Source organism: Taudactylus pleione, unplaced genomic scaffold (assembly GCF_031769625.1).
Source record: "Taudactylus pleione unplaced genomic scaffold, aTauple2 ptg000189l, whole genome shotgun sequence".
Lineage (NCBI taxonomy): Eukaryota > Metazoa > Chordata > Amphibia > Anura > Myobatrachidae > Taudactylus > Taudactylus pleione.
The window spans coordinates 5334179-5356510 of NW_028284591.1; the positions used below are offsets into that span (position 1 = coordinate 5334179).

Genomic DNA, 22332 nt, shown 5'->3' on the forward strand with positions numbered 1-22332 from the left:
GGGAGACAGAAAGAGGACTGGTTTGGGAGACAGAAGGGGGACTGGCTGGGGAGAGAAGGGGGACTGGCTGGGGAGACAGAAGGGGGACTGGCTGGGGAGATAGGTGGACTGGCTTGGGAGACAGAAGGTGGACTGGCTGGAAAGACAGAATGGGACTGGCTAGAGAGATGCAGAAGGGGGATGGCTGGGGAGACAGAAGGGGGGCTGGCTGGGCAGACAGAAGGGGGGCTGGCTGGGTAGACAGAAGAAGTGCTGGTTGTGGAGACAGAAGAGGTGCTGGCTGGTGAGACAGAAGGGGGTGCTGGCTGGGGAGACAAAAGGGGTGCTGGTTGGGGAGACAGAAGGGGGACTGGTTTGGGAGACAGAAGGGGGACTGGTTTGGGAGACAGAAGGGGGACTGGCTGGGGAGACAGAAGGTGGACTGGCTTGGGAGACAGAAGGTGGACTGGCTGGAAAGACAGAATGGGACTGGCCGGAGAGATGCAGAAGGGGGATGGCTGGGGAGACAGAAGGGGGCTGGCTGGGCAGACAGAAGGGGGGCTGGCTGGACAGACAGAAGGGAGGCTGGCTGGGCAGACAGAAGCGGGGCTGGCTGTGGAGAAAGATGGAGGCTGTCTGGGGAGATAGATGGAGGCTGTCTGGGGAGACAGAAGGGTTGCTGGCTAGAGAGACAAAATAGGGACTGGCTGGGGAAACAGAAGGGGGGCTGGCTGGGGAGACAGAAGGGGGGCTGGCTGGGGAGACAGAAGGAGGGCTGGCTGGAGAAACAGAAGGAGTGCTGTCTGGGTAGACAGAAGGGGGGCTGGCTGGGTAGACAGAAGGGGGGCAGACTGGGGAGACAGAATGGGTACTGGCTGGGGAAACAGAAGGGGGGCTGACTGGGGAAACTGAAGGAGTGCTGGCTGGGTAGACAGAAGGGGGGCTGTCTGGGTAGACAGAAGGGGGGCTAGCTGGGTAGACAGAAGGGGTGCTGGCTGGGTAGACAGAAGGGGTGCTGGCTGGGTAGACAGAAGGGGGTGCTGGCTGGGTAGACAGAAGGGGTGCTGGCTGGGTAGACAGAAGGGGTGCTGGCTGGGTAGACAGAAGGGGGTGCTGGCTGGGTAGACAGAAGGGGGTGCTGGCTGGGTAGACAGAAGGGGATGCTGGCTTGAGAGACAGAAGGGGGACTGGCTGGGGAGACAAAAGGAGGACTGGCTGGGGAGACAGAAGGTGGACTGGCTGGAAAGACAGTAGGGGGACTGGCTGGGGAGACAGAAGGTGAACTGGCTGGAAAGACAGAAGGGGGACTGGATGGGGAGACAGAAAGGGGACTGGCTGGGGAGACAGAAGCGGGACTGGCTGGGGAGACAGAAGGTGGACTGGCTGGAAAGACAGAAGGTGGACTGGCTGGAAAGACAGAAGGGGGACTGGCTGGGGAGACAGAAGGGGGACTGTCTGGGGAGACAGAAGGGTGACTGGCTGGGGATACAGAAGCCGGACTGGCTGGGGAGACAGAAGGTGGACTGGCTGGAAAGACAGAAGGGGGTGCTGGCTTGAGAGACAGAAGGGGGACTGGCTGGGGAGACAGAAGGGGGACTGGCTGGGGAGATAGAAGGTGGACTGGCTTTGCAGACAGAAGGTGGACTGGCTGCAAAGACAGAATGGGACTGGCTAGAGAGATGCAGAAGGGGGATGGCTGGGGAGACAGAAGGGGGGCTGGCTGGGCAGACAGAAGGGGGGCTGGCTGGGTAGACAGAAGAAGTGCTGGTTGTGGAGACAGAAGAGGTGCTGGCTGGGGAGACAGAAGGGGGTGCTGGCTGGGGAGACAGAAGGGATGCTGGTTGGGGAGACAGAAGGGGGACTGGTTTGGGAGACAGAAGGGGGACTGGTTTGGGAGACAGAAGGGGGACTGGCTGGGGAGACAGAAGGTGGACTGGCTTGGGAGACAGAAGGTGGACTGGCTGGAAAGACAGAAGGGGGACTGGCTGGGGAGACAGAAGGGGGACTGTCTGGGGAGACAGAAGGGTGACTGGCTGGGGAGACAGAAGCGGGACTGGCTGGGGAGACAGAAGGTGGACTGGCTGGAAAGACAGAAGGGGGTGCTGGCTTGAGAGACAGAAGGGGGACTGGCTGGGGAGACAGTAGGTGGACTGGCTGGAAAGACAGAAGGGGGACTGGCTGGAAAGAAAGAAGCCGGACTGGCTGGGGAGACAGAAGGTGGACTGGCTGGAAAGACAGAAGGGGGTGCTGGCTTGAGAGACAGAAGGGGGACTGGCTGGGGAGACAGAAGGGGGACTGGCTGGGGAGATAGAAGGTGGACTGGCTTTGCAGACAGAAGGTGGACTGGCTGCAAAGACAGAATGGGACTGGCTAGAGAGATGCAGAAGGGGGATGGCTGGGGAGACAGAAGGGGGGCTGGCTGGGCAGACAGTAGGGGGGCTGGCTGGGTAGACAGAAGAAGTGCTGGTTGTGGAGACAGAAGAGGTGCTGGCTGGGGAGACAGAAGGGGGTGCTGGCTGGGGAGACAGAAGGGATGCTGGTTGGGGAGACAGAAGGGGGACTGGTTTGGGAGACAGAAGGGGGACTGGTTTGGGAGACAGAAGGGGGACTGGCTGGGGAGACAGAAGGTGGACTGGCTTGGGAGACAGAAGGTGGACTGGCTGGAAAGACAGAAGGGGGACTGGCTGGGGAGACAGAAGGGGGACTGTCTGGGGAGACAGAAGGGTGACTGGCTGGGGAGACAGAAGCGGGACTGGCTGGGGAGACAGAAGGTGGACTGGCTGGAAAGACAGAAGGGGGTGCTGGCTTGAGAGACAGAAGGGGGACTGGCTGGGGAGACAGTAGGTGGACTGGCTGGAAAGACAGAAGGGGGACTGGCTGGAAAGAAAGAAGGGGGACTGGCTGTGGAGACAGAAGTGGGCTGGCTGGGTAGACAGAAGGGGTTGCTGGCTTGAGAGACAGAAAGGGGACTGGCTGGTGAGACAGAAGCGGGACTGGCTGGAAAGAAAGAAGGGGGACTGGCTGGAGGTGGAGAGAAACTGCAGGGCTGGAGCTGAAGAAACATAGGGGAAGGGTTGGGGATCCTCCTATTTTGTCAGTCCCGGGCTCCACAATTTCTGATGGCAGCCCTGAAGCTCAGTATCAGAGAGGTATTAACGTGCAGCTTGGTATTAGAGAGGTAATAAAATGAATCTCAGTAATAGAGCGGTAATAAAGTAAAGCTTAGTATTGCAGTGATAATAAAGTCGCAGAAGCCACCCCAAAAAGACGGAGTATATGAGACAGCGACTATGCTCCACTTATCAGTCCTCTATCTAAGAACTGATATTTTCACAGCTTTGACGACAGTCAGGGACACCACAAGGCTAAGCCACAACTAATTAAAATATATACAAAGCTAACTCAAATCTAAACAGAAGGCTTTCTAAAACAACCCAACACCTTAAGTAAGCCTTCTTTAAAGTCAATAAAATGACACATTTACATATTGTAGGAATAAACATTTGACTGCAACTTTAGTAAGGTGTAGTACCTCTACCGGTCAGGTGGGGGTACTATATTTACTGCTGTCCGGAAAGTATTTAGCAATTAGTGCTAGCTGTGGAACACAGCAATGTAATAACATTTATGCATTTCCCCTACTGAATGGCAATTGTTTATTATATTTACATTTATTCACCCTTAGATTCTAATCAAGCACCACAAAGTACTATTACAAGAGAGAATGACACGGAATACAGATGAGTCCTGGACGGGTTGAGGGATACTGTAATCATACTCTTATACTGTGGAGTGTCAATGTGTTTGCAATTTAAATTTGTAACAATAATATTATTGCTTTAACCCACTTCTATGTATTGCAGCAAGTAATAAATTAAAGAAATCTGAAATGCATAAAATATGTATAAAAAAACCAGAGTGCAACATACACAAAGCAGTGTTTGATCTGCGCTAGAAAACACAACCCATTAAATATTTGGGCAGATATTCATCTTAATTTCTAAAACAGTTCCAGACAAAGTAAATGGGATTAGCATAGCTTTTTCTGCAGATATGTGACGTTCGAGCTGTTCCAGATCTGATCTGTTCTCAGAGAGGACCAATGCCGATAGGTGAACTCCGGCCTGTCAGCCCTCGGGAGGGATTCCGTATCTTTCATTACAGTATATTCCAACTTTTATTTAACACGGCTTGGCTGCAGTTATCTAACCTTCCTAGATTATAATAATGGTCTTGAAGATATATATATATATATATATATATATATATATTTGTTCTGCTAACACTACGTAATGTGCCTGGTTTTATTCCGCAGCTCTTTAATCACAGTTATCTTTTTTTTATAACCATAGAATTAAAGAATGCAATGTTATACGATGCACAACGGGCACCGTGCTGTCATTTATACAGACGGTGCACACGTGACCATCTACAACCCATTCGTCAAGTGGGGTAGGGCTTGAAGACACACATTGGACCTCATTCAGAGTCGGTCGAAGCGGCCGCACGGTCGTACGCCACCGATGTTCGCTATACTGCGCATGCGTAAAGTTCGCAATGCGCGTGCGCAAACTAGCCGCTACGATCAGAAATTTCTCTCTCCTTGAACACAGCCAGGTCGGTAGTTTGAGTGACAGATTGAGGCGTTTGTGGGTGGTAACAGGGGAAGGTGCTTGAAAACGGTGGAGTGGAGATCCGAACGCAGGCGTGCCTAATTATGCGTACGGCGTTTTATGGGAGTGCATACGGTTTATGGGAGTGCATAATTAACAAAGTAGTGTCATGGCACATGTGACATGGGAGGTTTTTACACTGACATGATCGTAGAGCTTAAGAGAGGGTATGGTCAACCTTAAGCTCTACGACCAGTTCCGATGGTTCTCGATGGTCTCGATTAATCCTTATATGCCCGGAGAGGACGTGTAATGCGTACGAGAAGGGGGCGTATTTTTTTTGTCTTCCGGCCGCTTCGTCCCCTTGGTCGGCCAGCTACCGATCCGAACTTAGGGACGCAACTTCCAAGGGAATCATTTGCATATCCAGCCCCTTTTCCCGTACGACCGTGCGGCCGCTTCGACCGACTCTGAATGAGGTCCATTGTGCCATCAAACCATGTCCAGGCCCTTTATACGGTTGAAGCTGGACAGCGCTACTATGCATGCTCCATAATGGCTCCTTTAAGGAAGCTTCAATCCCTAACCAAGATGGCCACCGTCTTTGCGCATGCACAGGGCCATCTTGTCACTGTGTTAGAGCGACACAGTGGGACACTTAGAGAGAGACCCTGCTATTCCCGCATGCTCCATCCTGGTACAGCCGCTGATATTGCTTACATCATGCACCACTATATCCACATAGTCACCAGCTGGCGACCTGTATTCTCCGCTCAAGCTCCGCTCCATGCTAACAGTCTGCATATGCAGTGGGCACAACTGTTCTGCCATATCAGTGCCAAAAGTACTGTACACACATATCCCAACACATCCTGCCGTACCTCCGGCATCCCCCAGAATGTACTGACTATATAACTGAGGGTCTGATTCAGCAAGGAACACAAGTGAGAGAACGCACGCATTCGGCCAATGTTTGCGCACTGCAAATGCATCGCACTGCAAGTACGCGAACTGGCCAGTGCGATCGGGTAAGGGTACGCAGACTACACGCAGTGTATACGCAAACCCTTCCGATATTGATTGACAGGAAGTGCCGTTTGTGGGTGGTGACGGGGGGTGGTTGGGCGAACGCAGGCGTGCCTGTGCATTGGGACGCAGTTATAGGGGGCGTACATAATTAAGGCAGTGGTGTGCTCTAGGACGATCTTGGTGTATTGTAGAATATATTATTTCACGGGTAATTCCTGGATAGTAAACTCGTGATGTCTGTAGGATGGGTGTTCTGATAATGAAGGCTGATGGCAGCGTAAACCTCTTCGCACTACTCTCCCCCTCAAATATAATACATATGCACAGTATCAGGGACTTAGGTGAACACGATAATGCAGGATAGGTAAGTGATGTAAGTACTTACCAAGTGATGCAATGCGTTCCTGCTGGTACTCCTTAGTCCCGATGCTTGTAGAGGCAATGGTGAGGGTTGATATAATGTGAGTGAATGGTGTTGTATAGATGTAGATATAATATAGACTTCGGTCTAATTCAACTATTTTATTCTCAAGTATAAACAATATGACTCACCAGAGTCTTACTGATTTAAAACATCCATCACAGTTGTTGCACAAATAAATCTTTTAAAAGAAGGAAAATGACAAACGAACAGGACACGTAAATAATATATACTACAGTACACCAAGATCGTCCTAGAGCGCACCACTTTCTGTTTTAATTATAGTTATCCTAAAGAGGTCGGGATACCTCTATCAGTGGAGCAGCAAGGGACATCCCCACAGAGGGCCAAGAGCGTTGTGGGCCTGATTCAGAGACGGTCGCTCTGAAAGAGCGCTCGCTCTTAATCAGGGCATTTTTTTTTTTTTGTGCGGCCTCCTGGCCGCTCGCATAGCTGTGGGTGACCTCCCACAGCTATTGCGAGAGGCCAGGATGATGGTCGCGATGGTCAAGACCATCGCAACCATCGGGGTTTGCGACGAGACCCTTGTGGTAGGGTCTCGTGGCCGCAAGCCCCAGAGAGCTTCCGGCTCTAATAGAGCCGGAAGCTCTCCCACTGACATCACTGGTGATGTCAGTGGTGCTGCCCACAAACAGAAGGCGTTCGCATGGGAATGCCTCCATTTGTGAAGCCACCCCCCCGCCACGCCTACAAAACGGGGCGAGTTGTCGATCAACATCGACAGCCGCCCCTTTTGTAGTGAGCCACGGAGTGAGAGAATTTCTATCTCGCTCCGGGGCTTGCGCACACGCGCAGTGCGGCCGCTGCGCGTGTGCAGAGCACACCATCGCCCGCTCAAGCGCTCGCGAGCGGGTCTGAATCAGGCCCTGTATCCCTTATCTTTTGTTATATAATTAAGGCAGTGCAGCGCCATACGCAGCCAGACGACTCGATGCACGCAGGAAGTGGCCACAATCCTGCACGATATCAGGTCAACCTCTATTGTGCGTATGGTTTCGATGGTTCTGGATGTTACCGATGTTTCCGCTGTCTTGCGGACTACCCAGGCTTTGAGTAGAGGGAAGTGGGCGGCATTGTGTAGTGCTGGGCGTCTGCATCTTATACTGCGGTTGCCGTGCGTACGCATTGATAACATACATTCGCAGCGGCCGAGTGCGTGCGTGTGCACACTTGCGTTTCTTGCTGGATCAGTGCAGCATAGACAGTAACACTCTATCCATACCTTGGCTTCCTTTAATGCAGGCTTTCCCGTCCTCTTCAAGGGCATAGCCATCATGGCACTCGCACCTGTAACTTCCCGGAGTGTTGATGCAGATGTGAGAACAGACTGTCTCATTCTTCAGAGCACACTCATCGATATCTAGCAATCCAGAAAATGAAAAGAAGGGTTGAAACATCGATTATACAGGAAAGTGCATTTTACACAGCAAGCAGAGCCCTGTTTGGTTACAAACATCGAAAGCAATTGCAACCGCGTGTGCAGATAGGCCGATGGTGCGTACTGCACATGCAGTATACACATTGCGATCACGGACGCACATAGGGATCCTTGGCAGAGTGAGTAATAGGCCGTCAGCGATCGGGGGTGGTGACGGGGGAGTGGTCTGAGAAACGCAGGCGTGCCAATCCGTTTGAACATCGTTGCATAGGCGTGCATAAATTAGCCACTGCGCCGGTATACGCAATTTGTGTACTCTCTGCGTGCGACGAATTTAGCAATTTCCGAGACAGGTCAGAGCTGCTGCAACTGTGCACGAGGGGCCGATGTTCCTTGATGTTACCGATGTATATGCAGGACTACGAGGTATTACGTATGTGAGAAAGCGGTAGTGGGCGTCTCTATGCTTGCTGAACGTTTGCAAACATTATCATATTTTCGCAGCAGTGTTGCGTGCAATTACACAGCCGTGATCGCAATAGCGCTCCGTGCTGAATGAGGCCCATAATGCCTCATTTATATAACACCAATTTTCTGCTATCCAGCGCTATACAAGTAGAAGAGGTTTATTTACAATCTGATTACCCCATCGCAGGTACACATATGCGCACACGCACGGCAATTCACCTACCGGTATATTTTTTAACTTTGGGGAAGAGACGAGAGGAACCAGAGAAGTTCTTAGAACATGGGAAAAACTTGTAAGCTCACCGCAGTTCGCCCCATGGTTGGAAGCTATACCCACATTATATTGGGGGAAGCAGTAACAGAACGCACCCCTGGGAGCATTGGATACGCTGACCATGACCTCGCTCATGCACGCTCAGTTGTCCCTCCCCAACGACTACAAAAGTCGGGAGGGATGCACTAATAAGAAGAAAACTAATTAGGTATGAAAAAAGTGTTTCATAAATAATCAATGATTCAATCAAAATGATCCATCTTAATATAGCACATGTAATTTAAGCAACATTGGGCCTGATTCAGCAAGGATCGCTATACTGCTAATACGCACACAACGCAGTTGCTAATATCAGCGGTGATATGTAAATGTTTGCATTCGCATTGCGATCGCAGCCAGACATAAGGACGCTCACATCCCCTTACTCACGTCCGTATACTTGGGCAACAATCAGTAACGTCGAGTAACATCGGACCCATACGCACAATTAAGGCAGGTCAGACCTCACATAGGGTACCGCCTTGTAGTGGCCTTGAGGAAGTAGGGTAGATAAGGCTTATTGCCCACTGTAATATACTGTACACTGTATACTGTATATATATATATATACACTGTATACACCAAAGAAGCACCTAACCCTGGGCCAGTCAGTTAGGATGTGGGGCTTCATATATTGCATGTTGGACCCTTGGTTCAGCGCTTCCCCTATCCATTAGGGTATAATTACAGCCCTGGAGAGACCTTGTCACATGGGTCATGCCTTACCCATTTTCCCACCAAAAAAGCTGAGAATAAGGTGGACAAATCCTATTGTAGCTCGGGAGCGTCCAGAGTATGCTGCCTAGCTGGTATAACCTCTTGGTCAACATGTCTCTAAACCTCCCAGCTTTGAGGTAGACTGTCTGCTCAGTATTAATTATAGTGTTCTGTATTTTATTGTATTGGGTATTCTTCTATATTGTCTCTATGGATATGTGAGGACTGTAGATTTAGAAGAGAGGATTAGTGCATTTTCACCTAGCATGTTCGGCTGTAGTTAGGCCACAGGTAGATATTCCCTAGGTCATCACACCTGCTGTGCATGGGATTGCAATGTTAGTAGGTCCAGGACTGTCTGAGGAACCACCAGTGTCCTGAAGAGCGTTTGGAGCAGATTACACCATCACCCTCCACCCACATATCTCACAAATGCACGCACAAAAAAACAAACCCTGCTACAGCCTCTAATGTGCCCTTGGTATTATAAATGATTTAATATTTGACATCAGTAGCAAAGGCCACAAAAGACAGAGGACCTCATTCAGAGCCGCTCGCTAGCAAATATGACAAAGTGACGGCATGGGAAGCGATCTCTCGCCAAAGCATAAGCACACCCACTTTGGCTGTTCGAGCGACCGCTCTGTGTATGCAGACACCCATTATCGTATGTAGAGACGCCCACCAGCGCACGTCATGTATTAAAGTGTATTAAAGCATTGGTACATCGAGGACCATCGGAAGCGATCGCAGCGATTGTGGTTGCCTTTCCCTACCGCAAGCACTGCGAGGACTTCAGTGTAATTATGTTAATTATGCACGCCTCTGAAACGGCGTTAAAACACTCAGGCACGCCTGCGTTCGCACCTCCACTCCCCATTTTTACTGCACTGCCCGTTACCACCCACAAACGGCCTCTCCTGTCACTCATTACACTGGGCTGTCTTTGGTGGGCGAGCGAGCGGGCTGCGATCGCACAGAGTAGTTCACACAAGCGCAGAACGAAGCGTGCGCATGTGCGCTCGCAAACCATGTGTGCTCGCAAGCGGCTCTGAATGAGATCCAGAGTGGGCAGGAAAAGCTGAAATGATGCTCGTTGCTGCATAACAATGAGGATACAACCTACAGATCCCCAAAATAAGGCTTGTGAACCAGCAATGCACCATTCAGTTTCAAACGGTAAAATGAGGGGGTCACTGACTTTTATTTTCTGAGCCTTTCAGTCAGTCCCCACGGTATGAGACAAACACAAATGAATGGGAACATTTTCAACATGTAGTGGGATTTTTCAACTTTAATAGCTGTATAACTATGCAACAGAAATAATGAGGGATAATATATAATTCATACTGTAACTGAAAAAAATCTTTAAAGCAAAAGCGTTACCTGCATTATCTAAACTTGTGAGTAAAGGTCCCCAATCATTTACATAACAGCTGAAGGTTACGTGGCAACCCAAACAAATACCTAAAACACGGAGCAATTATCAATGAGCTATATGAATAAATACACTCATTATACAGGACTTCTACGGGAACGTGAGCCAAATATATATGGCAACAACCGCAGTAACTTTCTTAGGCTTCCTCTAATGTGTTCTATGAATAAGTCACTGGCTTTCCCAACACTAGGAGTCATTTTTCATTAAAAGAAGGTTTGCTCGATGGGCATCCCAGCACACGGAAAATCCTTTAGGGACCGCCCAAGGATTCCCGGATCTTGGATCGTGGCGTGAAAATTTCCTGCTCGGCTTCTCGAGAGCTGATGCGGACGCTGCATCTGTATGTTCTACCTCCGTGTGACGCTGACGATAATGTCTCCTCTGAGATCCCTGATCAGTCCTTGCCTGAACCGAACCGTCGGATCATCTGTCAGACCGCAATGTAGTCACAGGATGATATGGGCATGAAGGATGGGGAGTGCACTCTCCGCCGAGCTGCTCAGCCTTGGAAGTGATTTTTAATCTTATGGAGATATCACGTTTCAGTCTCTCCTCATAGATGGGATCTAGGTATTTTTTTTCTTTTACGAGACTTTCTGTAGCGGTGATTGACCCGCAGCTGTTGCCAAACACAGCACATCGTACATCCATTTTTATAAAAGACATCAATAACAGGCTCTTACTTTTCACCAGAGAGCAGTTTTCACCAAGAGAGTGTAGTACTTATCCCATCTACTCCTATTATTATTTCTGCGTTGAAAATGTTCCCATCCATTCGTGTTTGGCACGGCTGGCTGCAGGAGTACGGGAATATGTTATAGGAGGCGAAACAAAAGATTGCGTAGCATTGTAGCAGAACTGAGATGAGAACACCGTCATTGTGTTTCCAACCTAAACATAAAATAGAGGCAGCTTGGGATACCCCTGTGTACAGTCATCCACGTCTCCGGTGCTGCAGTCAGAAGTGATTGTTAAGGAAAAATACATTTTAGTCTCAAGCTGATGTTTTATTTGAATCGTAAACTCTATAGTGAAGTGGCCCAACAAGAAGCGGCCCTCCAGCCGCAGTGGAACTACACATCTCAGCATGCTCACAGTTTCGCCATTAGGCAGGGCCGTAGCATGTGGTGCTATTATGCAGAGCCTTGGGGGTGGCACCGTCGTCGCCCAACTTCTTTGCATCTGGCTAGCAGGGTGCCTGGAAGGGCACCCTGCGGCCAGTAGAACTGCTTCAGTGCTGTCTGGAGCATTCAAAGGAGGCTCCGGGCATGAACACTACAGTGTGTAGATCGTCCTGGCAGCTCAAGACTTAATACAGCAGTTGGCCCGCCCTCTTGTGTGACATCACATGTTCAGGGTGGAGCCAGCACAGGGACCCTGGAGGAATGGCAACCTGTAACGTGGCCAGATGTTGCGGTTGTTTTGGTCTGATGTAGGGTTCAATGACTGGTAAATGCTATGTTACATTGCTTGATGACCATTTGCAGCCCTTCCTGGACTTCATGTACCCACACAACGATGGAATATTGCGGCAGGATAATGCACTGTGTAATCGGCCCCAAGTTGTCCAGAATTGGTTCGAAGAGCATTCTGGAGAGTTCAGACTAATGGTGCGGCCAACACGTGCCCCGACATGAACCCAATTGAGCACTTATGGGATGTGGTTGAGAGGTCCATTCGCATACAAGATCATGTACCTACAAATATCAGGGAGATTATCCAGACAGCATGGGTCAACATCTTTCCATTGATCTTCTGTCCACTTGTGGAATTGATGCCACGTTGAGTTGCTACACTACGTCGGGCTAGATTGGGTCTTACGTAGTACTAGGCACCTATCCCATGACTTCTAAAGCTGCATACACACGTAACGATGTAGTTAATGAACGATTTTCATTAACGATTTTCATTCAGTTTTTCCTTTGAAAAAGTGAGCGATTTTTTTGAATTGTAATGAACGATTTTTTTTAACTACAAACAAATTTTTGTAACTTCCCTTAATGAAAATCGTTCAGTTGGTCAGTCATAATGAACTACAAACGGGAACGCGCACGAACGATAATCGTTCATCGTTTTAACTCATAAACTGAACTATTTTTTCAAGGATTGAACGATAACGACGTCATTATAGTTAAATCGTTCAAAAAATCGTTACGTGTGAATGCACCTTGACACTTCAGTGTAAATAAGTAAAACCACAGACACATTTTCCGTTAATATTTGTTATTCTTTGTAGGGTGCAGGGTTTTCATTTAAGAAAAGATCCTGCTACGTAGATCTGTTGCCCCCATGTAAAACAACACTGACAGATTTAAAACATAAAAATCAAATTTGTTTAAGCAAGGGATTGTGAGCTGGTTTTGTCAGCAGCTTAAGAGGAACCACAGAAGAATTTATAAATATACTTAAGAGTGTGAAAGGTAAAAATAAATAACTATATAATATAGATGGTGCCAATTATGTACTTATGTTAGGAGGTGTCTGTTCATGTTTAATAAATAAATGTTTGGCACCAAAAAAAGTACAGTAGAATGATACATGGTAAATATTTGTTTTCTTATATTTGGCTAAGTTGAAATATATTCATGTAAGGTGATAAATGGACCTAAAATGAATAAAAATCATATATATGCACAAAGGGCCTGATTCAGAGCCGCTCGTAAGCGGCCGCTCGTTTGCTCCGAGCGATGTTCGCACATCTGCGCATGCGTATGGGTTGTAATGCGCATGCGCCAACCAGTCAGTGCGGTCGGAAATTGTGTGCTTGCAAAATAGCGAGGGCCTGCTAATTTGAGTGACAGAAAGAGGCGTATGTGGGTGGTAACAGGGGAAGGTGCTTGAAAACGGGGAGTGGAGATCCGAACGCAGGCGTGCCAAACAGTCAAAACGGGCGTTTTAAGGGTGTGCATAATTAACAAAGCAGCGTCATCGACCACGTCACTTGGTTGTCTTTTAGCCTGAACTGATCACATGATTGCGGTAGGAAAATGCTACCACAAGAATAGCGAGCAGTTCATACGCCTTTCGATGTACTCGATTAATCTAATAAATAGCGGAGATGACGTATGATGTGAGTGGCCAAGGGGCATATTTACAAAATAACTAGCGCATGTTTCGTTCGCTCGCTCGCTCAGACATAGAGGCGTCAACAGACCGCAAAGAGCGAGCACTCAATTTAAATAGCCGGACCCTTTTTCTGAACGAGCGTCCGCAAATAGCGTCCGGCTCTGAATCAGGCCCAAAGTTTGTCCTTTAATTCTATCTTCATAGAAAAACAAAGATACGATCTTAGCATTCCTTTCTATTCTATTTATCAAACTAATTCTGTCTTTTAAACATCTATTTCCACTAGAGATGTCACGGGTTCAGTTTTCGTCACATTAGCGCAAATTCAGATTAGTTTGGATTTAACTTATTGGTTAACCAAAACACGTGATAGCCAGATAGCCGATAAGATAAATCCGAACTAATCTGAATTTGCGCTAATGTGGCGAAAAGATCTGAGTGATACCGAGCCCCCACACATCGTTAATTTTCGCACATTGAAGCAGGAGGTATTGGAGATACTGTAGTAATTGCGCTCACAGCAGCAACACACCCCCATAGTTTTGTCTGGGGACGGCTATTTGACTGGCTCTGAAAAGCATAGCTCTTAGATATTCTTAGATGGTGTTAGCCTGTGTCAGCTAACACCATCTTCAGATAACGTAAGTCCCCTGTTTCCTATGAGGACAAGCTCCCCCGGTGGACAGGAGCGGCCGTGGTGCCCAGTGCACACATTCCATTCTGCACATGTGCAGGTGAGCAGCCAGGTTCCAACCCAGGATTAAAGTAATAGCACAACCCATCACTTCACTTCTACCTGATCGCTGGGACGGGCTCTATCTTAGACAATGTTCCAGGCAACCTTACATTGGCAAATACCCCCAAAATAATACTCCTTGCTACAGCGATATGCAGCAGTAAGGAATCTTAATGTTCAGAGGAAGATCAGATTTTTGAATAAACAGGCCCCCAAAGCAGTAGAGACAGTGGGACTGATTCACTACCGTACGCAACTGCGATTACGCACGCAATCTGCTGATTGTTTCGCACTGCGCAGGGGTACGCATCGCATGTGCGCGAACCGGCCCCTGCGGGGTGGGGACTGCAATCGCAGTGACTATACAGACCCATCGCAGAGTGATTGACAGGAAGTGCCGTTTGTGGGTGGTAGCGGGCGGGGGGGGCGGCTGAATGCGGGCGTGTCAGTGTGTTCGCATGCTGTTACAGGGGCATGTATAAATTATCCACTGTGATGCCTTACGCAGCCTGAGGCCTGATAGCGTGCAATGCGGTTACCAATTCCTGAGTAAGGTCAGACTTTGGGCCTGATTCAGAGCCGGACGCTATTTGCGCTCGCTCGTCAAGAAAATAGGGGTGGCTATTCAAATGAACCGTTCGCTGTTTACGCCTCTAGGACTGAACGAGCGTCCAAAACTTGCGGTCGTTTTTTGGGAAACTACGCCCCCTGGCCGCTCGCATCCTACGTCATGTCCGCTATTTATTAGATTAATCGAGTACATCGAACAGGGTATGAACTGCTCGCTATTCTTGGGGCTGGTGTTTGCTACCACAATTTTGCGAGCAGTTCTGGCTAAAAAAAAACCCGTGACGTAGTCAATGACGCTGAAGTTTTAATTATGCACACCCATAAAACGCCTGTTTTGACCTTTAAGCACGCCTGCGATCGGATCTCCACTCCCCGTTTTCAAGCACCTTCCCCTGTTACCACCCACATACGCATCATTCTGTCACTCAAAATAGCAGGCATTCGCTATTTAGCGAGCACACGATTTTCGGCCGCACTGAGTGGTTCGCGCATGCGTATTACGATCCGTACGCATGCGCAGTTGGGCAAACATCGCTCGGAGCGAACGAGCAGCCACTTGCGTCCGGCTCTGAATCAGGGCCTTTGTGCAAGTGTGCGTGAGGCTGCGATGGTACTCCATTGTAACAGTGGTTTCGAAGTGTTGCTAAACGTTACGTATGTGTGTAAGGTAAAGTGAGCGTCCTTGTGCACTGCTGCGAGGGTATAGCGATGGCAATGGATTAGCATAGTATCGCAGTTGAACTGCGTGCGTAATCGCTATTGCATACGCAGTTACATACAGGATATGTCTACTCTGTCTCCTTTGTATTATTATGTCACATATAAATCACCTGTATCAGCAGGACAAACTTGATAGTATATTTTCTGTTTACTTACCAGGTTGGGACCCTTGACGCGCATGTAAATCTCTGCTGAGAAATGCTAGAAAACATGTCCCAGAGCATCAGAAACAGGGATTTGGTGATAGGGGTATATACTGTATATTAAGACATCTGTGAAATAAATATTTTTTTCCGCTGCTCATCCCTTTTTCTCAATACAGTGGTCTCAGGGTCTGATTCAGCAAGGAACGCAGTTGCTTATATGGGCGCAATCAGCCGATTGTTGCGCAAACTAGGTACTGCAGAGGCTACGCAGGCCCATCGCACAGTGATTGACAGGAAGTGCCATATGTGGGTGGAGACCGGGGGGGGGGGCGTGGTCAGGGAAACGCAGGCGTGCATAAATAACAAATGCAATCTCACATACAGCCTGAGGCCTCATAGCGTGCGCTGAAGTAAGCAATTCCTGAGTAAGGTCTGACCTGCCTTAACTGTGCGTATGGGTCCGATGTTACTCGATTGTACCGATGTTTTCGCAGTTTTGCTAACCATTACAGATGTGCGTGCAGGTGAAGTGGGCGTCCTTATGTAGTGGTGCGGCGGCATTGCGATCGCTATGGATTAGCATACTATGGCAGTTGAACTGCGTGCGTTCGCTATATTGCGATCTGTAGTGAATCAGGGCCTCATTCCTCAAAACGAAATCTCGGAGACTTGAGACTTTTAGATATACTGTATATGTTTTGAGGCAAAACTTGGCATCTTCATGGCTAAAGTGCTTATGTTACAATTATGTTGAATTAATACATCTTCTGTATACTGTAGTTTGCAGGAATCTAGGATCTGCAAACTTTCTTTGTTCTAGGGAATAGGGTTGCCACCTAGCAACAGCTAATGGGCTTGTGCAGCAAGCTTCCAGATTCTCTGCTGACAGGCAGCAGAGTGACATGTTTCCATCCCTAACCTGCTGACACCTGTCACCAGGCTAGGGGCCTGATACAGTACGGATCGCAACTGCAATTGCAATAGCCATGACGCAGTCTCACTGCAAAGATATGCTAATCCTCTGCAATCGCTCGCCCGTTGCAGCACAACATAAGGACGCCCACCTTACCTACACACATGCATAATACTTAGCAAGACTGCGAAACCATCAGTAAAACGCACACTTGCACAAGCTCTGACCTTACTCAGGAATTGCTAACCTCATCGCACGCAGTGAAAGCCCAAACTGCGTATGGCATCGCAGTGCCTAATTTGTGCACGTCCCTGTAACGGCATGCAAATGCACTGGCACGCCTGCGTTTCGCACCCCACCCCATCACCACCCCCAAATGGTACTTCCTGTCAATCACTCTGCGATGGGTCTGCGTAGTCTCTGTGATCGCAGTCCTGATCACAGTGGCTGGTTCGCACACGCACACTGTGATGCGTACGCACGCACAGAATGCAATAATCAGACGATTGCGTGCGTTATGGCAGCTGCCATCCTTGCTGAATCAAACCCTAGGTTGTACACAGGTGACATGCACACTAGCAGCTTGTCACTGAACTAGGTTTTCGGAAGGTGCTCAGAAATCAAGTTCGGCATGCATGCTAAGGGGAATATATACTAAACTGCGCGTTTACAGAAGTGGAGGTGTTGCCCATAGCAACCAATTGCCCATAGCAACTAGCTGTTATTTTTTAGAAGGTGCTAGATAAATGATTAGTAGTTTGTTACCAGCCCCATAGACCTCGGTGGAATGGATAATGGCCCTCATTCAGAGCCGCTCGTTAGCGGCAGTACGCTCGTTCCGAGCGATGTTTGCACATCTGCGCATGCGTACGGTTTTTAGTACGCATGCGCGAACCAGTCAGTGCGGCCGAAAATCGTTTGTACGCTATATAGCGAGTGCCTGCTATTTTGAGTGACAGAATGAGGCGTATGTGGGTGGTAACAGGGGAAGGTGCTTGAAAACGGGGAGTGGAGATCCGAACGCAGGCGTGCTTAAAGGTCAAAACGGGCGTTTTATGGGTGTGTATATTTAAAACAGCAGCGTCAGTGACCACGTCACTTGGTTATTTTAGAGCCAGAACTGCTCGCAAAATTGTGGTAGCAAACACCAACCACAAGAATAGCGAGCAGTTCATACGCTGGTCGATGTACTCGATTAATCTAATAAATAGCGGACATGACGTATGGTGCGAGCGGCCAGGGGGCGTTTTTAACAAATAAACGAGCGTATGTTTTGCTCGCTCGTTCAGACTTAGAGGTGTGAACAGACTGCAATGTGCGTACGGATCATCAATAGCCACCCCTTGTTTTTAAACGAGCGACCACAAATAGCGAACGGCTCTGAATCAGGCCCAATGATAGGTAAGTACAGGTGTGTCCTCATGCAAGACGCAATGTTGGGTAGCGATTTCCGTAATTGTGTACTTTGTGCTGAATTTGTACGTCTTATTCGCATCATAGCCACATACACAGTCGCTTATACTGCTCTTGGTAGTTAGAATTAGTATTTTTGTTGCAAAGTCACAGATTAGGCATAATGATACATGGCGCAAGACATGGCGTGATTCGCTCACATCGGACCTCTGGCTTTTGCCTTTTTACAAAGATTAGCAACTAAGGCCCGTATTCAATTTGAGCTGAGCCGCGATACTTTTTCGCCTCCCGGACTTTCCGCCTACATCGCCTGTTTTTAGGCGGAAAAGTATTGCGCTTATCCCCGTATTCAATTTGAAAGTAGGCGAAAACGGGACCCGGCGAAACTTAAACAAGAGGAAAGTACTGTCAGATTTGGGGATATCAGCCTGACACCCCCCAAAAGATGCTCTGACATGGGGGTTCCCTATGGTTACCCCCGATTTGGCTTGCTGAAGGTATTTGGTGTTTTTAAACGGCTCAATAGCTGCTAAATAGCGTTTTTGTATAAGTGGTGCAGAATAGTATTCAGGAGGTTTTTTGGCACAAAATAATTTATCCCAGCAAATTTGGGGTACTTGAAAATGGGGGTCAGCATATTTTAAAGTTGCTAAAGTTAAGTTTAAAAAAATTGTTAAAAATCCACCTTCCGCAAGCACCGGCAATGGAACAAACACCTGGGGCGTACTTGGGGACCCCCCCAGAGTCAAGTTCGCTAGTTTTTAACTTTGTCCCCAAAAATTTTTTATTTTCGCCCCCAAATTCAAAGTGATTTTTTTGGGTGTTCTTAAGTCTTTTTAAAAAAAAAATTACACAGTTTACCTTTGGGGGACTATCTGAAGGCTGCACGGGGGTTCCCGCAATGTTGCACCCCAAAACGCCAATTCTGCATTTTTTGCCGCCTGCTATTCATAGGCGAAAGTTTCTGCCTATTACATTGTATTGACTTTCTGCCTAGACGAAAAGTCTTCCAAATTGAATACAGAGTAAAATCAAAACAGGCGAAAATGACGTCATCGGCAAAAAGTTTCTGCAAAAACACGCGAAAACGGTTTTTCGCTCCAAATTGAATACGGGCCTATGTCACACACAGAAGTTCCAGGAAATGCCAGCATTAGTGTGCAGGGTACCCGCGAATTGATCTTTTGTTGCATTAGTGATGCGAATAAGAAGCATATTTTGTGGCTGGCTATTTTTCACCACCATTGTGATGTTACTGAGCTTAGGGGGAGGGTTAGGGTTAGGCACTAGGGGGGAGGGTTAGGTTTAGGGTGCGGGCGGGGGTTAGGCTTAGGCACTAGGTGGGGAGGGTTTGGGGTAGGGCAGTGCTGTGCTCGCAGCGTTGCTGAAAAGGGGGAGTGGCCTCAGACATGGGACGTGGCCACACGGGAAGGGGGCATGGCCACACGGCCCGAACCCCGTAATCCCGACTCACGTGCTTTTTACTGGGAGGGCCAGGGAGTGCAGGAGGTGCGGACTGCCCTGTGTGCAGTGCCGGCTCCCTCACAGTGCCAGGAGCCGAGTGCTGCACCTAATGCTACAGTGCAGCACCCGGCTTCTGTCACTGAGGGGGAGTCTGCACTTTGGTGTCACCCCTCGGCGGGTGACACCCGGGTGCAGTCCGCACTCCCCTTGTGACGCCCCTGGGGTAGGGTTAGGATACTGACCGACAGGTGTCGTATCCTAACACTTTCGGGATGCCATCATCGGGATTCTGTCCACCGGGATCCCGAGCACCTGCATCCCGTACCTAACCCGTCTGCATCTTATGCACACTTGCCGACTTCTAGCTCCCTCCTTCCGGGAGGAAGGGGGGCGTGCCACATCAAAAGGGGACGTGGCCCAGAAAATTACTCGACAATGGGGGCGGGGCATGGGCGTGACAGCGCGATCGCGTCATCACGGCCCCGCCCCCTCTTCACAATGCCGAGATAAATGGCATTGTGAAGCAGGGGCGGGGCCACAATGACGTGATTCAGCGCGAATTGCGTCACCACCCACCCCCCCCCCCCCTGCTGCCGGGGATTATACTGTGTTCGCGGGGGGGGCAGATAGATCACTAGGGACCGGGAGGCTTGCCTACCTTTCCGGGAGGCCGGGCGCGGCACCCGATTTTCGGGAGGCTCCCGACCAAATCGGGAGGGTAGGCAAGTATGATCTTATGTAGCTGAAAAAGACACGTTATAATAGTAATCTCTAAATATGGTCATAGATATTAAAGCTTTCATTAAACAATGTACCCTAATCAGGCTGATGGTGAGAAGGAGGTTTATGTAGGTCTCGTACACAGTCTGCTGAGATCGCCTGTCTGCACGCAAGCCGAAAAAAGTCCTTTTGATTTCTAAGTCCTACTTGTCCCTTTTTGGACACTGAAAACATTGACATGTGTTTATTTATCCATTTATTTTAATCTCTGAAAATAAATATTCTTCCGTTCTCCCAGAAAGACGTCTCCTGAGCTGGGGCCTTGCGTCCGATTTCAATCAGTCAGTGTAATATTCCTGTTGTCTATGATCTGCCACTGACAACTAGTGTCTGCCATATGTATTAATCCCCGATTTGTCTACAGTAGTAAACACCTAATTTAAAACTGATAACAGACAATACTGACTGCTGCTCAACAAATAAAACACATTAAACATGAAAGGTTTAGACCGCCTGGTGAAACAAAAAATTGCATCAGAATATTTTTAATGTCTGCGACTGTGAGACTGAATTAAAAAAAAAGAAAAAAAAAAGACTATTTCAAGCAGGACTTTTGCAAACAATTTAAAAGTAATCCATCCGTGACATTAGAAGCAGATCATAAAATTGACAAAGCCAGAATGGGCGCCAGGAATGTTTTTCTTCGCATTTAATGAAAGTGTACCATAATCTATGCCAATGTGTCTAACCACAGCGAACCAGGATGATCAAATAATGGAACTAAACAGAGACATCTCTTCATAACTGTGTATGATAAATGCAACTAATAATATTATCAAAATAATGACATTTCTAGGATACACGGAAACAGGATATTTGGATGTAGACCATGTGACTGGCGAACCAACTCCACCCATCTCCAATGCATTACTTACCGACTTTTAAAAACTCCTCTCCAAGAGCAGTCTGGAGAAGAGATGCTGCTGGCCGGTCCGGGGTGCGGGGCTGGACTGTAGACATCATTAGGCCCTGCCCCTTTCCCGTTAAAGTCCAAAATTTGTGGGTCTACGAGGAGGGGGCGTGACTAAACTATGCGAGTCGTGTCATTTAGCCCCGCCCCCTCCCTACAGGCATGTAAATTCCCCATAAATCTCCCCATCCTGACAACTTCACTAGGGGCAGGATGCAGGAGATCTGCCTACTCTTCCGGGGGTGCGGGGGGCAACCTGAAAACTCAGGAGCCTCCCACGACTACCGGGAGTGTAGGCAAGTATGTTCCAATGCTAGAATCTCAACCTCTTTACTGAACAGAGACGCAGATGTGACTGGTGGGTGAGCCAACAACCAGAGACCAGCACAGGGACACAGGACTTACATTTTTCGATTTTTCTTTTAAGTATTAGTAAATGTTTGATTTAAAAATAAGTGATTGGTAACCAACATACTGTGCAATAACAAAGGAAACAGACTGACTATGGGGCCTATTCATCAAACCTAAACTTTTGTTTACTTTTAACCATAATTATGTATCACTTGTACTCATTAAAAGGCTTAACGCAGGAGATATGACTATCCCCTGGTTAAGTCCGTCTGCGTTAATTTCCACACTCCCCATAAAGTAATATGGGGATGTAGAAAAGACTGCATTGAAAAGCTTTCGAAAATCATCATAGATTTTCGGAAATTGATAGTGTAACTGAACGCTATCTCCAAATGGCGTACAGCCCCTGAAAGCACTCACAAGCTGCCGGTTACACGGCACAGCAGCTTGTGTAGCAGATCCACCTGCAGCTGCTGCTCTGCTTTATAGTTTTGGAGTTTGCTGAATATTAGGCAGCCCTATCGGACCCCAATGATGAATTGCCCATTACATAAAGTATACGGAAACTAGCATTTCCGCATATGTAACGGGCCATTTACGTGATGATGAATAGGCCCCCTAGTAAATGCAGAGGACCTATATATGTATATATTGTATATTCAATAAGCTGACAACGGGGGGACTAAATAAATATCAGGGGTCACAAATACTAGCTCACTTTGGGAATTGTGTACCAGGGACTGAACTAGGGGTGTGAGAGTGGTGCTGCCACCCAGGGTGCAATGCAGAGGAGCCGGCTACATCCTTGTCTTGTGCCACCTTTATTTGGCTTGCTGGGTGACTGGAACAGCATCCTGCTGCCTACAGATACACCAGAGTGTAA

The 22332-nt window shown here is 48.3% G+C and overlaps 1 protein-coding gene across 1 annotated transcript in view; it reads right to left on the reverse strand.

Annotated features, from left to right (window-relative positions):
• CCBE1 (collagen and calcium binding EGF domains 1) overlaps nt 1-22332 on the reverse strand; it is a 422834-nt gene that overhangs the window by 41952 nt on the left and 358550 nt on the right. The window contains exon 6 of the mRNA XM_088476536.1: nt 7286-7423. Within this exon, the coding sequence (XP_088332662.1) occupies nt 7286-7423 (138 nt within the window). The remainder of the gene's footprint in view (nt 1-7285; nt 7424-22332) is intronic.